A 25,807-nucleotide genomic window follows, 5' to 3' on the forward strand; every position below is an offset into this window, starting at 1 on the left:
AGCGGTTTGAACCTGACACTTTTGATTACGCAGCAGGGCTGGGAAAGCCCTCAACTTGAAACTAGCTAGTATTTTGACTAGATCAGGCTTGAAGGGGGATGGGGAACTCCCATCAGCCCTAGTCAACATGGCCAATGGTCAGGGACAATGGGAGGTTGTAGTCCTACAACATCTGGAAGGCCTTGGATTCCTTATCTATGGAATAGATAGACCAATGATCCAACTTGGCGAAAGGTAGCCCGTGTATTGGATATACATTCTACAAAATTAGATGTGGCAGAAATGCAGTGATTTAGAGTATACTTTGTTAAACTATTTAAAAACTGTAGCACATAGTACTTTGTTAAAAATAGAGCTTAAGTTTGCTTTCAAGCAACAGTAGTATGTGAATGCTATAAGCAGAAGGCACATTTGACCCATTAGATGATTTTATTATGATTATGATAATGATAAATTCCATTTATATGCCACCTTTCCTCCAAGGAGCTCAAAGTGGTATACATGACTCTCCCCCTGTCTTTCATCCTCACAACAACCCCGTGAGGTAGGCTAAGCTAAGAGACAGTAACTGGCTCAAGATTACCTGGTGAGTTTCATGACTGATTGGGAATTTGAATCCTGGTTTCCCAGGTCATAGTCCAACATTCTAACCATTACATTGCACTGGGTCTCAGCACTGGCTTTTAGTGTGATCATTCCTACAGTTTTTGCAATACTGAAGCTTCCTGGACTTGCCAGCCTCTCAAGAAGACATTTCACCTGGCTTATACTCTTACTTGAGATGTGTATCCTCTCTTTCTGTAGTAAAGGAGCAAGCTTTTTCCTCTACCATGTATATAATGTAAAAGTTTCAGGTAATGGTCAAATGTGTAGAGCCTTCACATTGGATAGCACACAATGCACATGATAGCACAGGTGGCTCCAGGTTTGAAGAGGTCACTGGGCAAAGTGCCCCGTCTCATTCATTGATGGGTCTTGGACATATGTGGTGATGATAACAGGGAGCCTGGTCTAGCCACCATTTTAATGCTCTGGGGCATTATGGGTAATTTTTATGGAAGATAGACCCAGCTGTCCCATGCTATTTGGAGTGCTACGTTAGGAAGTAAAATTAAAGAGGGTACAGGGGACGCAACAGCTGCCTAAAGATGCCAGGTGCTGATGCTAGCTCTGCATGGTATGGGAAAAGAGACAATGCTGCTTCACAACATACTGCTGATCCACAGACTGGGTTAGAATATGAGCTAGGCTTTTGTTTATTTGTTTGAGGAAGTGTGATATGTGGGCCATAAACTTGAACTACAAGAGATGGGATGTAGTGACTCTTTTTATATGTGTTTGTGTATGTATTTACAACACTCATATACCATCCAATAACATATGTTATCTGGGCGGGCACTAATGGGTTAAAAAGGCCTGTACTGGAAATGGAAGAAGAAAAAGGGAAATAATAAAGGCATACAAACTGAAAAATCTCTGTAATGCCAGCATGCTTGACTATTCTAAATGTCTGAATTTCTACAACTTTTACAGAAATGGGCTTAAAGCAAAATGCAAATGGGCAAAAGGATTTATTTTGTAGAGAGCAGCTTAAGGTAAACTCCTTTTTTTTATCAAATGTTTTCTTTGGCTTTCTTTTTTTGCACCTTGTGCATCTTCCTAATATGCTGGCATCTGTGTATGTGATGATGACATACAGCACCAGCATATGCATCTGTTTATCTTTAAAGATATGCCTGATGTAAACCTGCCTGAAGCTTTTCCCCTACCACAGTTGAGGGCTTTCAGATCTTTCATAGAGTCTGATCTTCAAAGTGGTATCATCACTGAAATGTAGCTATTTATTTATTTAGACATTTTCTAAGCTACGCTTTCATCCAAAACATGAATTCTAGGGAAGTGCTCATATCAATTACATTTTTTTAAAAAAAAATAACGTGAAAAGAAAACAACAAAACATAAAAATACAACGGAGTCAACTACCCCAACAAAGTGTCAGACAGCATACATCAATTACAATATTAAAACAAAAAATCAAAACAACATATCTGAAACAGCTAATGAATAATTTTACACTAAGACAATAAATATAAAAATACACCTCCACCAGTCTTACTTCCTTGGGGAGAGTTTTCCACACCTGGGGCATCACACTGAGAAGGCTCTCTTCATCATGGTACAATGCACCCCTCCTATGCATGAATTTGAGAAGGACCTAATCGGTGATGTGAAGTATTGCAAGTGTTTTGGAATACAAGACCCAGTTAATCAAGAAAATGATGTGAATAATCCTGTTGAATTCTTCCCAATTAGATGCCACTGCTTTATCCAAAAATGCCCTGCAATATTGTTCCCCAAGTATGGAACACTTCACCTACTAGCATGCAGTTTCCAAGATCAACAGAAATGAAGGTCCCTCACCAAGTACACCCCCAAGCTTTGCAGTGTACCCCTCTGAAACCGCAAGAGCAAAGCATTCTCTCTCCTCCAGGTAAATCTCAGAAAATTTAGTGGTTCACTAGGATGCTCTCAACTGGCTTTTGCAGAGGTGATCTAGGTTTGCTGCACAAATATGTACTGTGAGAAGAAGGTTGAAATATAGATGTAGGTTTTAAGTGGTACCTGTTCCCACAAGCGGTGTGGAATTCTGTGAGAACTGGAGTTAGTCTCTTTTTGGATGAGAGCATGGGAGACATGGCATTTTTGTAGTATTTGCTTTATCTACAGATATACAAGTAGAACATAAGCAGAGGTGTGTACTTCAAAATAAGTATCAATTGCCAACTCCAAATCTATTAATGAAGAACATAGTTATGCATTCTAGCAATACAAATTTAACTAGGATGCATAACAGGTTTGTAGTCTGGGGGTGCTCCTGATCCATCTTTGTCACTAGAGGCCCAAATGATCTCGATAGCTAGGTCTTTTACCAGTTTCAGCTGGTAAGACAGCTAAAGACGTTTCTGGACTGACTGTTGTTCATGCACTGGTAACCTCCAGGTTGGATTACTGTAATGCGCAGGATATTGCCAACATGTTACCCTGTTGGTGAAAGAATTGCCCTGGCTGTCAGCGCCGGGTCAAGTTCAAGGTGCTGGTTTTGGTGTACGAAGCCCTCTACAACTTGGGAGCAATATACCTGAAAGATTGTCTTACTCTTTATGTACCCAGTCGATCACTGCACTCTGCAAGTGAGGCAGATACCATTTCATCAGGAGTTCCGTTCTGCACAACATAGGAAGCAAACCTTTAGTGTTGTGGCACCTACCCTTTGGAATTCCCTCCCCTTAAATATTAGACAGGTACCATCTCTTATCTTTTTGGCACCTACTAAAGACCTTCCTTTTTCAACAAGTCTTAAGTAGAAACATTATCCCAGTCTATGTCTGTTTTGGAATTGCTTTTTAAGATGTTTTTCAAGATTTCTATTTTTTTTTTAAAAAAAAATGTTTTTGAGATGTTGTAAGCATTTTATCCTTTGTTAGCCACCTTGGGCTCCTTCTGTGAGGAAGGATGGTATAGAAATTTAATAAATAACAACTTCAAAAGTAAATGTTGGTGATTATTCTGGTCCAAATGAAGAGGTGCAAAAACATCTTCTGTTCTGCTACCCCATTCCCATAGAGAGAAGGATATCTAAGATATTTCATGTTCAGCCTACTCATAGCTTCAGCTTTCTCCTTTGAAATTCCAAAATGGCAGTCTGGCAGTCGCTTCTCTCAGCCCTTGCCACTAAAGGTTGAATTCCCCCATTCAGGAAACATCCACTGCAATTAAGGAAAATATCCTATTCATTTGTGTCAAAGCCTAGATGTCTGTCTGGAGTTGCTTTTAGGCAAAGCCATGCACAGAAATCGGATAGCAAACTTGCAACACCACAGTGCTTCCTAGTAAGTCAGAACCATTCTGTTTGATGGCCATAGTGGAAGTCCGATGTTGTTTTTGTTGTTGTTAGAATTACATCTTGCCCTTCCTCCCAAAGGAGCCCAGGATGGCAAGCAAGCACGTCCTCTTCACAATCCCATATGTTCAACCCAGACTGAGACAGTGCTGCATGGAAACCATTGTAAATGTTTTGAGGTGGTCACAATTCTAACTGAGCATGTATGCAATTATATGTAAAAAAGAAGCATATGATTGCTTTACTATTTGTGATGGGAAGCTGTGGCTTTGACAAAGATCTGCACTAGCTGCTAATTTGTTACCAACTCAAATTTAAAGTGTTATTGTTAGTATATTAAAACCTCAACAGCTTGGAACCAGTTTACTTGAAGGATCACCATAGCCACCCATACAAATCCATTTGACCACTTTGATTTGTGGAACTGGCACTGTTATAGGTGCCACATAATGTTCATATTTGCAAGACATCTGTCTTTTTAGTGTGGCAGCACCTGTTCTACGGAACTCCCTGCCTATTAACATTCATTTTAGTAATTCTATTGTTTTTCCTGCTAAAATGTATTTTACTTAGGCAAGCCTACATAGAGATGTAATTTTATAATTGATTTGCTTTTAAAACTGCTAATTTTATCTCTATTAATAATTCAATTTTTTTATATTTTTATATGATATTTTATAGTATGATATAAACTGCTCAGAGATATTTTTTGATGTAGTGGTATACATATCTTGCTGAATAAATGAACACTAACCAATAACAAAATTAATGAGCTGAATGGTAGACTAGACCATGCATGCAACTCTACAAAGTGAATTTTTAGACTAGGGAGCCCCAGATGGGATCCCTATTGAAGTTATTTAATTAGATGTGTGCGGGGGTTTTGCTCCTCTGATTACTTGAACCCTTACATCTGGTCAATGTGCACTGTATGTGCGTTAGTGAATTGATTTGCTGCTGTATACTGAGGCAATGGCATTCTTCTATGTTTTTTATTCCTCCACCCCTTTTGCAGGTATAGTGGCTGTTGTGTCCCCACTGCACTGTACTCCAATTCAACAAGCAGGTCAGAGGACCTTACTGCCAGTGGCAGCCCACCCTGCCGTTATCCAGTCTCCTCACATGCATTCAGAGGTGAATATCATTGATAAGATTAGAAAACAGGATGGCTATTAGTTTTTTAAAATGCTTTTCACTATAATTTAAAAAATGCCTCATGTCTAGATGCTTCTGGTGGCTTGTATTCATGGAAGGCTATTAAACAATACTCTTTTTCTGACTCTTATTGACTATGGCTGGCAATGGGTTGGATCACAAGGTTCCCTTCCTTTAATGAAAGGTGCTTCCTGTGATGAAATTAGGGAACTTTTGGATCCAACCCAAAGGGGTCTTATTCTATCTGGTGTTTTATATATACAGTTAAGTGTGGAATAATTAAGAAAAGACATGGGGATCTTAAAACCTTGGGCTTATTTTCTTGTTTATAGAGTATGAGCTTTTCCAAACATATTTTTAGGTGAGGGAGGTGGAAGCCAGTGAAAATTTAAAAACCTGTTTTTGCAGAATTAGCTTTTTGCACAGCATTGGAGCCAGAAGGGGAAATTGTGTACATCATGTGTGAAGTAGGGTAGATTACAAAATGGCATGCAGTTCCTTCCATTTCTAAGATGTCAAAACCACGATGGTTGAGGGAGATCTATAACTGACAAATCTCACAATATATTTATTTAAGACTTTGAATTTTCCTACAGGTGTCTTGTTCTTCCTCTTCAAATATCCTGTTCAGCAGTGCCAAAGAAGCTGGGAAAACATCACTGCATCAGGTGCAACCATCTGCTCTCCATACTAAAGGCTGTTTGGGAACGGCTGATTCAAAACCTATTAATCAAGAACAAAGTATGTATTTTTGTGATACAAATACAAATGTAACTGGGGCATGTACTTCAAAATAAATGTCTGTGAATATTCCAGTCCAAATAAAGTGGTACAAAAGGGTACTCTGTTTTATTGCTTTATCTAAATACTGTTCCACACAGGCTATAGGATAAGCAGATAGTGTTGTGAGGCTCCACATGTCAATGAACTACTGTTTAACGGCTGTAACAGGCTATAATCCGGATCCATTTAAAACAGCTTTGCAGTTGTTTAAGGGGGATGTGGATTTTGCAAAGGGGCCAACTCTGTGAAAATATGTAATAAAAGCAAGTGATCATAGTTAGATTTAATCTGATTGTTATTTAATTTGATTGTTAATGTTAACAGTGGCTGCCCACTTAGCTACCAGGCCAAGGTTCTGGTTTTAGTGTAAAAAGCACTTTGCAGTTCAGGACTAGGATACCTGAAAGGTCGTCTTACCCTTATAGACCTAGTTGATCACTGTGCTCTGCAGGTGAGGGCCTCCAGTTATCAGGAGGTCTGTTCCACACAACATAGGAAGTGGACCTTTAGTGTTGTGGCACCTACCCTTTGGAATTCCCTCCCCTTAAATATTAAGACAGGTACCGTCTCTTATCTTTTTGGCATGTACTAAAGAGCTTCCTCTTTCAACAAGTCTTTTAAGTAGAAACATTATCCCAGTCTACATCTGTTTTGGAATTGTTTTTTAGTTGTTTTTAAATCTTTTTTTAAAGATGCTTTGTTTGAATATGTTTTTAAAGATGTTTTCTTTTCATAAGTTTTTTTTTAAAGATGTTTTAGAGTGTTTTTAGTGTATTTATTTGCCACCCTGGGAGGAAGGAGGGGATATAAATTTAATAAATAAATAAACCTAATCTCTCAATTTCCAAAGTGCTAAGAAATTTAGGAGTAACAAATTGTAGTGCAATGAAATACAGAGTCCAAGTAACTTTCTGTAACATACAATTAGATAAAGGGAAAATTCCCAACCAAATGTTATTAAAAATTATTTGGAATCTATGTGTTTTATTGTGAAATACACAGGCTTTGCTATATATCTTTAGGTTGCACTAAGATTTGCACTATTCAAAAGTTGTCTCAAACATTCCTTTAATATTGCCATATAACTACATCATTCAATCCTTCATAAGAATTGTGTTTAAAATGTTGGAATAAGTAATGAGGTCTCTCTATTTAATAATACACAGTGATGACTTACTGAAAGCTGGAAGTCATATTTGATTAATTTTACTTGTGTTAAGCAAAACAGCCTTCCTTATTAATTTGTCAAATATTTTGCTCCATTGGGAACCTCCACATTTGCTCTGAAAGTGTCTATTTAGATAAAACTCAATGGCATTGGCAAGTAAAGAATGCGCAGAATCTTCCTGAGAAATATTCTTAGTCTTCATCAGTCCTTTTACTTCTGAAATTTGGTTGCATTTCTAGTTCTAATAGTGGCCTACAGATATTGTGCCTTAGAAGCTTTCTTAGAAATGGCATTAGGGCTACCCTGTTGCAGCAACAATTGGGGGCATGTAAATTAGCTTGTTACTATTAAGATGGTTGCATTATATAGTTTGGCATCTTCTGTACCTTAAAGCATCCTTATTCAAAGGGGAGGGATGCATAAGCAGGCAGTATTTAGACAAGATTTAGACAGAAATACTCATTATCACATTAGTCTCTTGCAGCAAAAACAAAGGGTTATCTCCAGTGAAGTCATCCCATTTGTGCAAGGATTTCAACTTGTACAATGGAACTTGCCCTCACTCTTCTTTCCTCACCCCCCCCCCAAAAAATCTGCTCTGGAGGGTTGGGGAAAAACCCAGAACAGACTTGGGGGTGCACAGGGGGTGGTGTGCGAGGGGAAGTACTATTGGACAAGTGGAAGTCCTTGTGTGAAAGGGACGACGTCATTGAATACAACCCAGTCTTGTGGCACCTTAAAGATTATCAAACGTATGACATCAGCTTTTATGGACAACCATCCACTTCATCTATACTGGTATGAAGATTCCTACTTCTCTTTAAGCTAAATAACAATGTCCTAGATGTAAGATTTCAAAAGGGACTGCTTCTATAATACTTAAAACATGCTAATTGTGAATAATTCTTACTAGCAGTATTCACCAGTATTGCTTCTCAGATCACGTACTTGGGATCACTTCTAGACAATTGGTCTGTTGAGCATTCATCCTGATTTGTTTGTACAAACTTTGTGGGCTGGTTAGACGTTAGCTGTTCATTAAATATTCATTCTGAGTTGTTGGCAGGGAGGCTATATGACGTAGTGTCAAGCAATTGTTATCCCATACTTCCTAGTGCGTTTCCCCATCACTTTCCTTATCACAAAAAGTCTTATTTGGGGTGGGAGAGGGTTTGTTGCGCTAGAGCACCAAATCAGCTTTAAATGCTCAACGTGAATTTGCTGGTATGTGATTGAATCCCACCTAAATATAGCAACAGTCTCGAAGTGCCAGAAAAGAACACTCACCTTTATGAGGGTGTGAATTATTAACTAGCAGAATCTTTAAGCTTCCAATTAACTTAAACATCTTTGTAGACTTTGTCAAGTTTATATCCCCAAAGCCAGTTCCTGTAATAAACTCTGCTAAGGATCACTTCAGGCAATGAAATGAGTACTTTTTAAATTTTAACTTAAACTTTGATTTCACTTTCACAGTTTCTGCTTTTCTGTGTGATTGTGTTTATATTTTCTTCCCTCCCTCTCTTTAGCTTTCCGGTCAGCAACTCTGTGCAATTACTGAATAAATAGATGAAAATTTATTCATACACCAGTCTTTTTTATCTTTTTAGTAAGTCTTTTAAATATGTGTGTGTAGTAGGGATGGGGTTCGCTACTTAGTTCCAATCCGCTTGTATTCCGATAGTCCGTTGTTCAATCCCGCTCCGCCCTTTTTTTTCCCCACTTGCTTTGAGTCTTGCCGATTTGATCCACTGTGGGGGGTTGGGGGTGATTCAATCTGCATTTTTTTTCCTTTCGCTGTTCTTAAATTAGTTTGTCACCAGCACTGCTGCAGCATCACCATCACCACTAGTACCACCTTGTATTTTTATTCACACACAAGCACATACACATTTAGCACAGGGAGAGTCCTTGATGAGCTGAGGATAGCAGCAATGAAAGCGGAGTGGGTGGGTCAGGTCGGGTGGGTCAGTCTCTCTCATCATCATGTTTCCCACACAAGAGGATGGAGATTCAGAATGCTCTGAGCTGTCTTGTTCGAAAAACATGAAATTGCAGGATGATTTAACAATTAACATTGATGTAACATAGTCTAGGGCAGGGCAGGCAACCAATATTTTCACATTATATGGTGATAACACAATTTTTTGGTAATATATAATGGACAAATGGCAATCATTATCACACACTGTTATGAATGTAGCAACTTTTGAGGAAATTACAAAGATAATTACATAAAATAGGATTATTATTTTTTTTAAAAACCATGCCAATTGCAGCCGTGTCTGCAAAATCCGTGCCGATTACAGCTGCGGCCCACCGCAAGAAATCAGTGCCAGTCTGAAAAGATAGCAGACTATAGAATTCAGTCTGAAACTAGTACTAAATCTGATTTAGCGGATAGTCTCCCCATCCCTAGTGTGTGTGTGTACACGTACGTGCACACACACACACACACACACACACACTCTTATTCAGGGTGGTAAACACCAAATGGTGTTTATCATGCCCCCACCTTGATGGATCCAAAGTCAACTCAAGGATCTTTGTTTTGGGAGCTATGTATTGCATTTGAGTGCAAGAGATACAATGGGGCTTGTCCTTGTGGGACATTGTTGGTCACACTAACTCATCATGCCTGACGCTTGCAATCCAGATGGAGGCTTGCAACAATCCCTGACCTGATCTTTCTTCATCCAGACCAGACTAGTAGGGTCAGCACAGGTTGCACAATCAGAATTAATGAAAGCAGAATCCTACATGACTATCTTTTTGGATACTTTCCTACCCTTGTTTAGTGCCACAGTTCACAACCAATCCTAGGGAAAGCCATTACCTGGAAATAACAAAAGGGATCACAATTCTGTCTGCCAGAGATCTGCAACAGCTGACATCCTTGATGTATAAAAGTTGCAAACTTTCACACAATGAGAGGTGTAACTAAGTCAAGCATCTTTTTGTGCAGTGTGTCTTATTCACATTTTCCTTCTTGTTCACTGTGGTGGAAGTATGCACACTAACCTTTGAACACAAATCTGAGTGAGTTCTTATGAGGAATAGTTTACCATTCTTACTGCAGACATTAATACAGACTTCAAAACTATACAGGCTAGTCCAAAAATGCATATCAGAGCACATAAGCTGAGATAAGAATATTAGATTCTTCTGTACTTATTCCATCTATCTTCTGTTACCTTTTATAAAATCGCTAGTAAAACCTGAAATACTGACTGACCATATCAAGTGGCTGCACGACTCGCCTGCTTGAGTTGGTGGGTGGGTGTGGCACTTTCTAAGTTTTTGCTTTCATTTTGAGATTGCTTGTATTAAAAGGACTCTTTTGGGGACAATAAATATTCCTTTTGGAGGTAGGTACTGGCGCAGATAATGAATCTTTCCATATGGAATTCATTGTTCTAGAATGTGTTCTCAAAACCTTTCCATTCCAGTTGAAATACCTGCTACACTTTGAGATGGAATGTGCTAGCCACATAAGTGCAACATTGCAAAACGTGGTTACACTTACACTTGGGCAGTGGGTGCAAATATTTTAATCCAGTATGCCATTATCCTAAATATGTAGCTTGAAAAATGCTAACTATTGATGATGTGCTTGAGTCTACCTATTTGGTGGTATTCAACTTTCATAATGGATTCAGCTTCTTGTAATTCTTTATTCATTTTCTCTCTCCTGCCCAGTCCAACTTTCTGTTTCCTTTTTCATGTCATCTAGCTACACCTTCTGCATTGGCTGTTTGTTATGTGTAGTTATCTCATATCAACCATTTCTGTTCCCTTTACCTCTTGTGTGTTTACTTTTCATCTTTGTACCCCTGCATCTTATTTGAGAATTGTTAGCCAAAAAAAAGCCCTCTAGCCCTCTTTTTTTAAATTGTAAATGGTTCAACCCACCAGTTGAAAGTCAGTGGTTCATAATATATGGCGTGGGTAGCCAACATTGTGCCCTGCAGATGTTGGACTTCCAGCTGTCATCAGCTTCAGCTGGTGTGCTAAATGGTCAGAGATGATGGGAGCTGTAATCCAGCAACATCTGGAGGGCACCACATGGCTACCTGTGATATACGGGCTGTCCAGTCTCATATAGGACTATGAAAGGGGTCGTTTTAATTGGCTGTTGTGCAGTTAGCAAAATATAGAGCTTAGCCATTGTAATGTACAAAATGAGCAGGGGGTGGATCATTTTTCCAGTTCTTGCTGCTACTTTGTAATAACCTTACCTATATAATGGGTATTATGAAGGAGGGTTGAGGGGGAATTGAAGGAAATGTCATGTGATTCAGCTTATACTGTCTTAAATAAATGTTTTAAATGATTGTTACAATGAGATTTTCCTTCTTTGCTATTAATTTCTGTATGCCTACTGTATTCCATGGGTTGTATTCAACATAATCATTGAACAAGCAGTACTACCTCCTCCCCCCCCCAAAAAAAATCCCTACTCTGGAGGGTTCACATAATAACTTAATTGGATTCAACCCCGTATTCTTAATTACAATTCTTTGATAGAGCTTTCCCCAACATTTCTCACATTTTAAATCCTAAAACAAAAGCTTCAGTAGTGATCAAATGACTATCTCACCATTCTCCATATAATTGTTCCCTCAACATATCCTACACCATCAAAATAAAACATAGTGGAAGTGAGGCGGTATTGCACAATCAGTTGGTTAATTTTATTACTGGCAATATTTTGTCAATTGTTCTCATGACCCACTTCAGTGTTGACCATGTGAAGTTCCCTTTGCCCAGGGAGCCAGTTGCAAACAACCATCAGCATACACAGGATTTGGTTTTCAGCATATGTTTTGTTTGATTTATTTATTTATTTAGAGCCCACCTTTTTTCCAAGGAGCACAAGGTGGCATATATGGTTCTCCCCTCCTCATATAATCCCCACAACAGCCCTGTGAGGTAGGTTAGGCTGAGAGGCAGCGACTGGCCCAAGGTCACCCAGTGAGCTTCATGGCTGAGTAGGGATTCGAACGCTGGTCTCCCAGGTCTTAGTTCAACATTCTAACCGCTACTAATGCTGCTAAATGTATGCCAAAGTAAAACATGCCTGTGGCACCAATGGCATGCTGGGAGAAGGGGGTGCCCACGTGCAAGTTCTAACAGGCATGTGCATTGAAGTGGTTGTAAAAAAGAACAGGGCTACATCATGTTTTCCTTACAGAGCGGTAGTAACTCTAGTCCTGCACTGCTCCTTAATTTAAAAGCAAATGATTGCTCTTAAAATATACATGTTTAGGGAGGAATACAACTTTCTGAGAATGCTTATGACAACTGAGCATGCAGCTTCTTCTTTTTTAGGATTTCCTACCAGCAGTGTAGAAGAGTTTGACTTCTGTGTATGGGAAGTAATCAGACTATTATGCCATCAGTAGGTTTGGGGGCCGACTTACTTGTATGGAAAAACTGGTAGCAGGCAGCATGGAGAGCTTTATCCTAAATGCTAGGTTACTTAGTAACAGGATCTTCCCCACTGGGGAATCTGAGAAAGAGCATCACAGGGAGGCAAAATGGTCCCTGTTAAGATGGGAGAGAGGAAGGAAATGAGTAACGGAAAATGTGCATCTCCTGCACTCAAGCAGGCAACTGAAAATAGAAAGCTGTAACTACATGGGGAGATCTTGACCTTCTGATCACTTGGAAATTTTGCAAAATAAACAAGGGACAAATAAAAACCTTGCTAAGACTGAAGAGTGGAAACACACCCTGGGATTCAGACAGAAGTTAAGTTGGAAGCTCTTAGAGTACATTTTCTCCTCTAATAACAAGAGATTTGAAGGAGGTGTTCTCCGCCCCCTGGAAACTCACTGCCTTGTCACTCACTGCTTCTGTTTACATTTCAGAATTGAAGACTAGTTTTCCAGATGGTCCATGTGGGCAACGTATGACTGATTCTGCAGATGCCACTGTTCCAGCAAGCTACTCTGATAACTGCGAGGGTAAAAAAAAAAGAGATGCTAAACCTCAAATTCCTCTAGCAAAGGTAATAATTTGCTGCCCTATAAGATGTTGATACCTAAAAGCAGGGATTGATTTGTTTTGCAAACTAACATGGGAGTTTTTCACACCAAGGTTCACTTGCATAGGGAGCTGGGAGATGAGAACAGTTGTATCTTCATCATCATGGTTTGAATTAGTTTTGTGGTAACTGTCCATAAAAGCACACACCAACAGTAGTGGTGCACAAAGAATGACTTAGCTGCTGGGGATGTTAGCAGTCTGGGTACATGACTTAACCCAGTCACACAACCCATTGTCACACGTTCATAGTTGTCAAAGCAATTAATTTGCTTTTTAATATGTCCAAAGGGTGTCTAATGAATTTATCCCTTAGAATGGATTTCTGTTTCCCCAAATTGACCAAATAGTCAGCAAAATATGGGAATTTAGCAGGAAGGCAGAATATGTAAAGGGAACCTATGAGAGATGGATTCCACAGCTGCCATTTATTAGACAGCTGTAAAAATATATTTTGTCTAAAGTGTTACATAATTTTCATATGATCTGCAGAGAAGTCCCCACCCCTTTCAAAAGCAGCTTCTGTATGAAACAAGGGTTGCTTCAACACTGTGGACTTTGAGCCCACATAGACATTGCTTTGCCACAATCTGCTGGTAATGGAATTAAAACAATGGTCCTAAGTGACCCTCTATTATCCAGCAGTATCAAAGCAAATCTCATTCAGTATGCTAGCACTGAAATTGCATTTTAAGTAATTTTCCTCTATCCCACAAATCAGATCTAAAACAGTTGGGTGAACAAAAAATATTCTAGACTAAAGGGTTAATGTGGAAGCAACTTTGAATGAGACTGTTTAATAGAAGTCATTCTAGAAAATATTAGAAAAGACTGTGTTCCATTGTGAAAGACAATAGATGGAGGGCCAGTTGATCAGCAAGCAGATTGCTCTGAGTTGGACCCCAACTGCATGTTAAAATACATAGCCTATCTGTTTCCTGACTCCTAACAGAGCAGAGGAGAGGGGGCTGTCTCAGTTGGTCTACAGGTGAGGACATATAAGCACGCCAGCTTTCAGAGAATGAGCGAACAGAGCGAGCAAACAGGGAGACCAAACAGGAGTTTGACAAAGGAGCTGTAGCGAGGAAAGGAAAAAGGCCAAGAGGGCTCTGAAGCTGTGTGCTCTAAGCCGTGTGCTCTGAAGGGCTCTATAGCAGCTTGATTGGAAGGGGTGTGGCTTGTTAGCTATTGGCTTAAGGGTGTGGCCTGAGAACTGCTGAGGGCAACAAGCAGCAGCTGTGTGTGCTGGGACTTTCATTCTGTTTCCTGACTCAGAGCAGAGCAGAACAGAGCAAGCTGTCTCACTTGGTCTACAGTGAGGACATATAAGCAAGCCAGCTTTCAGAGAGTGAGCGAACAGAGCAAGCAAACAAGTTTGACAAAGGAGTTCGACAAGAGAGGTCAAGGGGAAGGGCCCTAAAACAAACAAAAAAATTACTAATTCTGCTTGTACAGCACACCACATACCAGTGGGACTCTCAAGTTTAGCCTGTAGTAGGACAGGACAAAGCACAGGCCACTCCAAAACAAGTAGTTAGAAAGAAACAGAAGGTAGAAGAGAGTATGAACGGGAAGGATACTCTAGTGGTTGTGACCTGCAAGGTGTGTGCCATGTTTATGTTCTTCCCTGAGAACAACATGGCGTACATGTGCAACAAGTGGAAGCTCATGGCACTGTTGGAAGAAAAATTGAGAGGCCTGGAACAGCGGGTGACCACACTGAGGACTATAAGAGAAGATGAAGAGTTTTTAGACAGAACGCTGCAACAACAGCAGCAAAGAGAAGTGGAGGTGGAAGAGCAACAGCATGTGGTAGCAGAAGAGGAGACTGCTTTGGAGAGGAACAACGAAGTGGAGGAAACTACGTGGAAAAAGGTGACAGTTAGGAGCAGAAGAGCTAGAAGACACCCTTCACCAGTGGAACTATGGAACCGCTTTCAACCACTTGAGGATGAGACTGGAGGACAGCCTGTGGTGGAAGAATTACAGGAGAACCCGTGTGACAACAAGCAAGAGGCTGAAGCTCAATCAAACAGGGCCAATGAAACCTCACCTCACAACAAGAAGAGAAGAGTACTAGTAGTGGGAGACTCCCTACTGCGTAGGATTGAAACCCAAGTATGCAGGGAAGATCCGTGGACTCGCCAGGTATGCTGTTTACTAGGAGAACAGATTAGAAATGTGATGGAAGAGTTGCCATCACTCATCAAGCCCACCGACAGGTATCCCTTTCTCCTCATCCGTGTGGGAACAAATGATACTGCCAAACAGAGCTATGAAGAAATCACATCAGACTTTGAAGCTCTGGGAAGGAAACTCAAGGACTTTGGGGCCCAGATAGTTTTTTCATCCATCCTTCCAGTACTTAAAAGAGGAGTAGAAAGGGAAAGAAAAATACTCTGTGTGAATGAATGGCTATGGAGGTGGTGCCGACGTGAGAGGTTTGGATTCTGGGACCACGGGCTATGCTTCCTGGAAGATGGATTGCTGGCAAGTGATGGGTTGCATCTCACAAGGACTGGGAAGAAAGTGTTTGGCCACAGCATGGAGAAGTTCATCGAGGGCTTTAAACTGAATCCTAAGGGGGAGGGCGACGTAAACTTGGTGGTAATGACTGATGAAGGCTTGTGCACAGGAACAGGAACAGAGAGATCAGCTGTAATAGGGACCAGTGACGATCCTCAGAAAAATGTAGTAAGGAAGCCAAGCCATAAATCACATAGGCTTTGATGCCTGTACACTAATGCACAGAGCATGGGAAACGAGCAGGACGAACTTGGACTCTTAATACAGGAGGGCAATTACGACTTGACAGGTGTAATTGAAACTTGGTGGGATGACTCCCATCACTGGAATACAGCAATTGAAGGATATAACTTGTTCAAAAAGAACAGAAGGAATAAAAAGAGAGGTGGAGTCGCGGTATATGTTAAAAATATATATCCCTGCTCAGAAATACAGGAAGATGAGTTTGGTAGTTCCACCGAGAGTATCAGGATTAAAATTAATAGGGCAAGTAATAAATACCGACCACCCAATCAAGGAGAAGACGAGAATGTAACTTTTGAAAAGCAAATTGCCAATATTTCGAGGAGGCATGATGTAGTAGTAATGGGGAATTTCAATTATCCCCATATCTGTTGGGAGACATATTCTGCCGAACACGGCCCCTCTAAGAAATTTCTGACTTTTGTTGGAGATAACTTTCTCCTACAGAAAGTGGAGAAAGCAACCAGAGGATCAGCTATCCTGGGCTTGATTCTAACCAATAGAGATTATTTGGTGGATGAAGTGGCAGTTACGGGAACTCTGGGGGAAAGGGACCACACCATACTTGAATTCTTGATTTTAACAGAAGCAAAAGCTGAGAGTAGCCATCCACGCACCTTGGACTTCAGGAAAGCTGATTTTAATAAACTCAGAACAATTGTAAGTATGGTTCCATGGCAAGCGACCCTAATGAGAAAAGGAGTCCAAGATGGGTGGGAGTTTCTAAAAAACAAAATTCTAAAAGCGCAATGGCAAGCAATTCCAACAAGGAAAAAGGGGGGAAACAACAGAAGAAACCAATGTGGCTTCACAAAAAGCTTAGAGGGGACCTGAAAACAAAAAAGAACACATACAGGCCACAAAGGAAGTGTACAGGGAGGTATCACGGAATTGCAGGGATGGTGTCAGGAAGGCAAAAGCTGAGAATGAGCTGAGGTTAGCAAGGGATGCTAAAAGAAACAAAAAAGCTTTCTTCAGGTATGTCCATAGTAAAAGATAGAGAAAAGAAACGGTGGCACAGCTACTCAATGAGGATGGCAAAATGATAACAGATGACAAAGAAAAGGCAGAAGTGCTCAATTCCTACTTTGGCTCAGTCTTCTCCCAAAAAAGGATCTGTGACCCTCTTGGGAAACATGAAGTAGAAGGGGCAGGATTGGACCTTGAGATTGATAGATAAATGGTCAAGGAATACCTAATCACTTTGAACAAGTTCAAATCTGCAGGGCCCGATAAACTGCATCCTTGAGTATTGAAGGAATTGGCTGAAGAACTCTCAGAACCGCTGTCTATTACCTTAGTGAAATCATGGAGGACTGGTGAAGTGCTGGATGACTGGAGGAGAGCTAATGTTGTCCCTATCTTCAAAAAAGGCAAGGCAAAAAGGAGGAACCGGGGAACTACAGACCAGTCAGCCTAACATCAATCCCTGAAAAAACTCTGGAGCAGATTATAAAGCAGTCAGTCTGTAAGCACCTTGAAAACAATGCAGTGATTTCTAGGAGCCAACATGGATTTATGAAGAACAAATCCTGCCAAACTAATCTGATCTCATTTTTTGATTGGGTAACCTTCCTTGTAGACTGTGGGAATGCTGTGGACATAATATACCTCAACTTCGGCAAAGCTTTTGACAAAGTGCCCCATGATATTCTGATTAGCAAGCTAGCTAAATGTGGGCTGAATGGAACAACTATCAGGTGGATCCACAGTTGGCTCCAGAATCATACTCAAAGAGTGCTTATCAATGGTTCCTTCTCAAACTGGGCAGAAGTAACAAGTGAGGTACCACAGGGCTCGGTCCTGGGCCTAGTGCTCTTCAACATTTTTATTAATGACTTGGGTAAGGAGGTACTCAGCATGCTTATCAAATGTGCAGATGATACAAAATTGGTGGGCATAGCTAATACCATGGAAGACAGAAACAAAATTCAAAGGGACCTTGATAGGCTGGAGCATTGGGCTGAAAACAACAGAATGAAATTCAACAGTGATAAATGCAAAGTTCTGCACTTAGGAAAAAGAAACCAAATGCACAGTTATAAGATGGGGGATTTCACTCAGCAATACGACATGTGAGAAGGATCTTGGAATTGTCGTTGATCACAAGCTGAAGATTAGCCAACAGTGTGATGTGGCTGCAAAAAAGGCAAATGCTATTTTAGGCTGCATTAACAGAAGTATAGTTTCCAAATCGCGTGAAGTATTAGTTCCCCTCTATTCAGCACTGGTTAGGCCTCATCTTGAATACTGGGTCCAGTTCTGGTGTCCGCACTTCAAGAAGGATGCAGACAAACTGGAACAGGTTCAGAGGAGGGCAACAAGGATGATCAGGGGACTGGAAAGAAAGCCCTATGAGGAGAGACTGAAAGAACTGGGCCCGTTTAGCCTGGAGAAGAGAAGACTGAGGGGAGATATGATAGCACTCTTTAAGTACATGAAAGGTGGTCACAAAGAGGAGGGCCAGGATCTCTTCTCGATCATCTCAGAGTGCAGGACACGGGATAATGGGCTCAAGTTGCAGGAAGCCAGATTTCGACTGGACATCAGGAAAAACTTCCTAACTGTTAGAGCCATACGACACTGAAATCAATTACCTAGAGAGGTAGTGGGCTCTCCGACATTGGAGGCATTCAAGAGGAAGCTGGACAGCCATCTGTTGGGAATGCTTTGATTTGGATTCCTGCATTGAGCAAGGGGTTGGACTTGATGGCCTTATAGGCCCCTTCCAACTCTACTATTCTATGACAGATTACAGCCCTACTTGTATAGTTTGAAACAATGTAAGTTGTGGGGTTTTCTTCTGTAATAAATAGCATCCTTTCATGAGGAAGGCGTGTGAGTCCCTCTTATTCAGTGGGCTCCTGTTTTCTAAGACTGAGGCATTGCAGTTCTGTTCAGACTCTTCTGGATTTGGGAGTGATGTCACGTTATGACATCAGTACACACAGAAGGGAGGGCCAAGCATAGATGTCTTTCAGGCAGATATCATCTGACTCAACCTTCTCCTTGGGCATACTGGAGCTGTACCCTTTAAAAAAATACACATACACGCAACCCTATAATCCATGAGTGGACTGCAAGGACTAGGAGTTGCCACTTCCTCAATGGAGACACTTCTTGTCCTCCAGGCAATAAACAGTTGCCTCAACTTGCTCTCTGGAGATATTTGCACTTTCCCAGGAACTAAATTGCCCCCTCCTTAAGCTGCATTTGTATGTAACGTAAGCCATATTCAGACTTTATAATCTGTTTGGCATTGAGACGGAGTGGGAGTTAGCTTCAACCATCCCAGTCACCATCCCCCATTGGTCTCCGTGAGTTGGATAACTTCTGCAGCCAGGAGTCTTTGTCTACTTACGTAGGCTTCCCATGCAATTTAGAATCTTGATCTTCTAGGGGAGAGCTGGGGAACATGTGGTCCTCCAAATGTTGCTGGATACAACTCCCATCATTCCTGACCATTGGTCATGTTGGCTGGGGAGTTGGAGTTCCATAACATCTGGAGGACCACCGATTCCCCAGCTCTATTCTAGGGATTTCAGTTGTGCAGGGAGCCTGCAAAGTAGGGCAAGTTCCCCAGTGTTGATGTCACTATCCACAACTTGGAGGCAAACAAGTTGGCATGCTTGTCTCCCCCCCCCCGTGTGATTCTAATTGCATGATAGATTACAACACCTGAATGGGACTGTAGTTCAATCCTAAACCAAGGCAAGCCCTGGTGAGTTTATGAAGGCATTGTATATGTTCATGAGTTATTAAAAATACCATAAGTAATATCTTGGCTCAAGCAAAGAACTCTGGGTGTTTCAACCGTTAAAAAAGACAGGCCTCTGATAGAATAACACATTAAGTTTTGGTTTCCAGCTGAAGACGGTTAAGGAGAAGCCTAAACAAGAAGCACCTAGCTATCTGTGCTGATTAGCAAGTGCCTGGCACTCAAGGCCATTCTGGCCTGTGAAGTTTGAAACACCGTTTGGGAGGGGGGCCTGGAGGGCGTGCAAAAGTGGGGAAACATCTAGAAAGGGATTACATCAGAAAACTCCTGATTGGTCAATTAATCTTGGACCGTTAGGATTCTTATCCTTAAGTATAGGGCTGGAGACCCATAGCCTTTGTTCCCTGCGGTTCCTTGCTGTTCCCTGCGGTTCCTTGCTGTTCCCTGCGGTTCCTTGCTGTTCCCTGCGGTTCCTTGCTGTTCCCTGCGGTTCCTTGCTGTTCCCTGCGGTTCCTTGCTGTTCCCTGTGGTTCCCTGCTGTTCCCGGCAGTTCCCTGTTCCCTGTTCGTTGTTCCCTCAGGAAGGTTCTGAAAGGTTCCTTCTGTGTGTTGCCTATGGGAGGTAACCTATGCAGGGTTCCATTGCTTTGTGTTTGATGCCAATCTCTCTTAGGAGAGACGCCACTTCAACCATCTACCTCGTGTAAGTATTAGGTTAGAAAGGTTGTTATTTTCATGTTGTGTATCTGAACTCTCATGTATGTACCTAAACCCCTGTTTGGGTGTATGGTCTTAAAGGATTACTTGCTGCTATATTTTGATGTGCACTTATCTATTTTAATAAAGCTACTTCTATTTAACCTGGTGTGTTCATTGAGAGAGAGGGTGGTTCTGAATTCAGCACCTTGACCATCTCAGTCACGTAACTACCGAAGAGGGAAAAAGAAGTAAAAGCTTGATTCTACTTGTGGGTTTTACCAGAGGTTTCCTGACAAGGAGTGTAAGTTTGGCTCTTGTCTTTTAGGACCTTGGTTACCTATTGTCTGGGCTCAGAGATCCCCTAGCTCTGAGTGGAACCAGTAAAAGGGGTGGTGGCAGCCTACCTTCTACCTTGCAGGGTTGGTGTTGGATTACACAGCCTTGGCAAGGGTGAATTGGTATATTTTGGTTCCAGAACAATTGCCCTAAGGGTGGGAATTGGGTCTGACGCATGGTCCTTGCGCCTTGACGGCTGGGATCCATGACATCATGTTCATGACAAAAAAAAAAGCCACACTTCATCTGCTGTTTTGCTTTAGTGGTCCTGTCAGAGCTGTAAAACTGTGATCCGCTTGTGTTTAGAGCTGAGAAATGTTCCGGTGTTTAATTTTAGGACATCAAAGTCAAGCATGCAGATTCCTGGACAAGTTTAGGTAGAATGATGCCTGCTCCAGTCTCAGTCAAATCCTCCAATGAAAGCTTCAGGCAGTTCCAAAAAGCAGCACTGGAAAAAGAAGAAAGTGAGTGGGCAAAGGAACGAAAAAGGCAATTGGAACAAGCTGAGAGGAAACTGAAAAGCCTCCCTCAGGAAAAAGAGAGGTTTGTAATTCCATATAATTAATTTGAAAGACTGTATTTCACATGTCCATTTAACTAACCTCTTACTGAGTGGCTTCCAACTGGGTTGTTTTGTGGCTCTGTGGAACAGATTCCTATTTGAGGGGAAATAATTAAAGGCAATAGCAAGTCACCATACTGGTAAAATAGCAGCACCGTCTGTTGAATACCATTTTCAAGGGTTTTTTTGTATATGCCCATGTGTATACTAGAGCAGTACAAAAAGGCTGTTGGTGGAGCAAGTTCACAAGGTTGTGGTAACTGTGGCTGCCTCTTTGCTAATAAAACTAAAGTAAAACTTAAGATTATGACTTGCCAAAACTGTCCACAGGTGTATCCTTTGAAATCATGCCTGGAAAAACTACTAGATCAGTGTTGCTGAAACATTTAGGGCTGTCTTTATTCCTAGACTAAAACTCATGATACATCTTGATCCATACTTGGACAGATCCACAATATACATTTAAAGCACATCCAATATACATTTAAAGCACATTGCTTCCCCCAGAGAATCCTGGGAACTGTGGTTTCCCCCTTACAGAGCTACAGCTGCGCAGGACCCTTAACAAACTACAATTCTCGTGATCCTTTGAGGGAGAAGTCATGTGTTTTAAATGTGCATTTGATGTGCTTTAAATGTATGGTGTAGATAAAGTCACTGTCTGCTTTCTTGAACAGTACAAACAGGCCCATTCTTTGCTTTTTCTCCAACAAAGTTAATGTGTGATTAGAAATGCAACAAAGGGGCTTTAATAATCCTTAGTGGCCTGGAATCACTCTCTGGAAGTGGAAATGTGACACCCAAGAATATTTGGACCAAACTGCATGTTGCATTAATCACACTTCTTAAAAAGTGTGCTTAATGCTGTCACTATGATTTTGAAGGAAAAGTAGCCTCAGGGTCTTGATCCAGTGCTGTGCTCCTCTGCAGATCAGGGGCCCATGCTGGTTTGCTGCTCATCAATAACACTACACCTGGACAACCTTACTGCTCGTGGAATTGAGAAGCGTGTTTATTTTATTCTATTAATTTTGGGGGAGCCAGTGTGGCATAGTGGTTAGAGTGTTGGACTATGACCAGGAAGACAAGGGTTCGAATCCCCACAGCACCATGAAGCTCACTGGGTGACCTTGGGCCAGTCACTGCCTCTCAGCCTCAGAGGAAGGCAATGGTAAACCACATCTGAATACCATTTACCATGAAAACCCTATTCGTAGGGTTGCCATAATCCAGGATTGATTTGAAGGCAGTCCATTTCATTTTTTTTCATTAATTTGTTAGCTGCCTTTCAAAATATTACATTTCCCCAAGGTGGCTTACAATATAAGAGTCCCTCCAGACTGGTGTGTTTTCACAAATGTGTTCTGCAACATGTCACTGATGCAATAATAGTGTGTTAGTAGTGAATTTATACCGGACTCTACACACATCATTCTGCTTAATAAAGTTGTACTGAGATGCTTCCCCAATGTTGTTGCATTTTTATGATATAGCGCAACAAAAGCAGAACAAAACAACAACCTTGGAACTTTTGTTACAGGAAAGGTTACAGGATTTTAGCAGGAAGCTATAGGACAGGCACCTTTTGCAAGTGAAGCAGTATGACCACCCCAAAGCCTTTTGCAGGCACAAATGATATTGAAAGTGTGTTCATGTACAACTGCCCCAATGAGTACAATCACAATGAATAGTCAAGGAAAAGGATGTCTAGAGGAGTGGCCCTGTGATAAAACTGCTAAAAACGTATATAATATCACACTAATATACCATATAATAATAAGCAGGAAACAAAAAAATCACACATCCATTTCAACAAGCCACCCAACAGAGACTAAAACAGGCCACTAAGAACAAAATGACACCTAATCTATCCCTTCAGTTAAATCTGAAAGAAAAATATTTCTGCCTAAACAACTGCAAAGAGGGAACCAATTTGTAGAGCCACCACTGAAAAGGCCCTGTCTCTTGTGCCTGCCAACATAACCTCTTTTGTAGTGGGCATTTTCTTAATTTGTCTCTCAGAATATCCTCCTCCCAAATGCAAAACAACCCAGTAACTTTGGCTCCCAGTTGGTTAGTGCTCAGAGGTAACACTTTCTGGACAATGACACAGTTCTGTAATTTTTGCACTTTTGTCAGCTGTCTGTTGGGGAATCCGTCAGTGATGCCTTGGGATATCACTGCCTGTATTTTTGCAGGTGATGGCTGGCTGGGGGAATCAGTGCTCCATAGCACCTCTCTGCTCCAATAGGCATAATGATGGATGCATCTGAATATGCCCTTTTCGAGGTACACTTTTCTCCATGTTGTACCACTTTGCGAATCGCTGTACAAAATCATTGCCGGTTGCTATTTATTACTGATTGCTTTAATAGTTAGTTTACTGCTTCAGATGTAAGTCCTGTATATATGTATCCATAAACAATACTTTTCTTTTCCTTTCCTCTTCTTTTCTTATAGAAACCATGGAAAAACAGATTTGAAATCTACTGCAGTGAAAGCAAGCTGTTCTCCCACAAAAGAGTCATCCACAAAAGAGCAGCTATGCTTGCCACAAAGTCTTGTTCTAGACCGTAGCTTGGCAAGAAAAATGGAACAAGAGCGCAGGAGGAGAGAAGCAGTAAGTAATTGGTGCATAAATTGACTTAAACAGTGTCAGCCCCATAACAAAATGCAAAAGCTAAGGATTTGTTCCAGTAGTTTAGTTTTATATCTTACTAAATCAGTGGAACTTTATCGGCTTAAACCCAGCTTGAAGAGCCAGCTTAGCAATAGAGATCAGGTATCACTGAGTACTTCAGTTACGTAATATGTTAAAAATTGCCATTGGTTGCTACCTACAGTATATAAAGCAATATATGGCATAATATAAATTCAGAAAAAGTCATATACTACAGAACAGGATTGCAAGGTCAAAATGTCTCATGTAAAATTTTCTTATCTCTGCCTCTCCTTTTCTCTAATGTCTAGCTCTGTGTCATGACATCATTATGTGTGTTTTCCTGCCACATTCAATGTAATTGACTGCACTGGGGGGATTGGGAGAGTGCACTTATGTGATGTCACAACATGGGCTATATGGAATTAGAAGTTGTGAGATGGAGTTAAGTATTGTGCAACATACATCTCCATGCTTTGTTACAGTTATTCCCCCTCTTACATGCAGCTGGAAGATAAATTGCCAGATTCCTATGCATGCTTAGTCAGAATCAAATTCTGTGGATTTCTGTGAGACTTCTTCCCTATTAAGTGTCTACTTGATTGCAGCAAAAATAATCCTTTTTTCCAATTCCATTGCTTTTGTTTTTAAATAGATGGCAGGAACCATTGATATGAATTTTCAGAGTGATGTTATGGCAACATTTGAAGAAACCCTGTAGTGAAAGGAATGGAGGATGGTATAACTTGCGTTACAGTTCTTTAAAAGTAATCTTGGATTGAAGAAAAATACTCCATCCATTGCCCGATACCTCTGTTTTTGTTGATAATTCCATCTGAAGATTTGTTAATCATTTTTGAAGAGCCAGTATATTACTGCAATAAGTTCAGTTTTTATAAAACTTGTACCATTAAAATTGTAAAAGCTCTTGGAAACTTCTTGATGTAAACCATTTATGAGGCAGTTTTCTGGACCTAGCCTCAGTTTTGAAATACTATTTCTGGACTTTTAAACCTTCTGTTTCAAAATGTTTGTTTGATATGAGTGATGCAAAATAAACAATATATTGCTTTGGGGGTTCAAATTTGGTATTTAAAATATATCCAGGACATGTATAGGCTGAAAAAATTGTTTTTGTATTTAAACTACTTTGTTTAGCTTTGATTTTTTTTGGCTAATTTATTTAAGTTGAAATGTTCTTTGAAGTGGCAGGCTAAAATGCTTTTTAGCTTATTTAGTACTGAAGACTTGGATTTTGGATTTCTCTCTATGCATCATTTGAAAGGAAAAATATCTGCAGTTATTTTTCATAGTAAAAATCTGTAAATATGCAAGTAATTTTTGTTTTTGTATGTAATAGATTATTTCTATTTTCTTTTGAATGCATACCTGCAACATTTTGTATTTGATACTAAATTGTCTTTATATTTTATAGCTTTCATACGATAATAAAATTAGTTGTCATAAATGGAGCTTTTAAAGGGTTTTGGAATTTCTATTTTGATGTTTGTTTTTAAATCAAACACTGTATCTAGCTAAACATTATTTGTCAAACTCTATAAAACTAAATTCTGTAAGTTTAGATTTTTCAGTAATTTGTTGACACAGCCCCAGACACGTTGGCTGGAATCCGAAGAGCCATACGTTACGATCAACCATGCTCCCAGAGCGGATTTGCAGTCTTCTGCTTACAGTGGCTGACCCAAAGCTTGGGAGATCTTCTGCAGTGCCACTCCATGAGGCACAAGGGCTGCTGCCAGAAGGAAATATTGGCAATCTCATCTATTTTCATAACAACCCTGAAAGGTAGGGAACCTCTCTAGCTTGGAGCCAAACCAGACAGATACGTGTGTGCATGTGTATGTTTTTATTAAACATGCTGTCGTCCATTTGGCTATAAAGTGGAGCTGGGGTGAGGTCTTTTTATACTAGATGGTGTACATGCTGGAAGCAGGGCTGTGGAGTCGGAATGCCAAACCTTCGACTCCGACTCCTCTATTCTTCTACTGT

General features: G+C 40.6%; 1 protein-coding gene across 3 annotated transcripts in view; it reads left to right on the forward strand.

Moving 5' to 3' along the window:
• The window catches only part of BRDT (bromodomain testis associated), a 47,761-nt gene extending 22,594 nt beyond the window's left edge, over positions 1-25,167 (forward strand). For 2 of the 3 annotated variants that reach the window (XM_061633660.1, XM_061633661.1), the window contains exons 13-20: positions 1,534-1,595; positions 2,314-2,491; positions 4,917-5,035; positions 5,653-5,797; positions 12,881-13,020; positions 20,914-21,119; positions 23,599-23,758; positions 24,453-25,166. In XM_061633660.1, the coding sequence (XP_061489644.1) occupies positions 1,534-1,595; positions 2,314-2,491; positions 4,917-5,035; positions 5,653-5,797; positions 12,881-13,020; positions 20,914-21,119; positions 23,599-23,758; positions 24,453-24,518 (1,076 nt within the window). In that variant the 3' untranslated portion in view covers positions 24,519-25,166. Of the gene's footprint in view, positions 1-1,533; positions 1,596-2,313; positions 2,492-4,916; positions 5,036-5,652; positions 5,798-12,880; positions 13,021-20,913; positions 21,120-23,598; positions 23,759-24,452 lie in introns of all 3 variants that reach the window. The other variant, XM_061633662.1, reaches the window with a different exon arrangement.
• Positions 25,168-25,807: the final 640 nt, after the last annotated feature.

The sequence above is a fragment of the Rhineura floridana genome, chromosome 6 (assembly GCF_030035675.1).
Source record: "Rhineura floridana isolate rRhiFlo1 chromosome 6, rRhiFlo1.hap2, whole genome shotgun sequence".
NCBI lineage: Eukaryota > Metazoa > Chordata > Lepidosauria > Squamata > Rhineuridae > Rhineura > Rhineura floridana.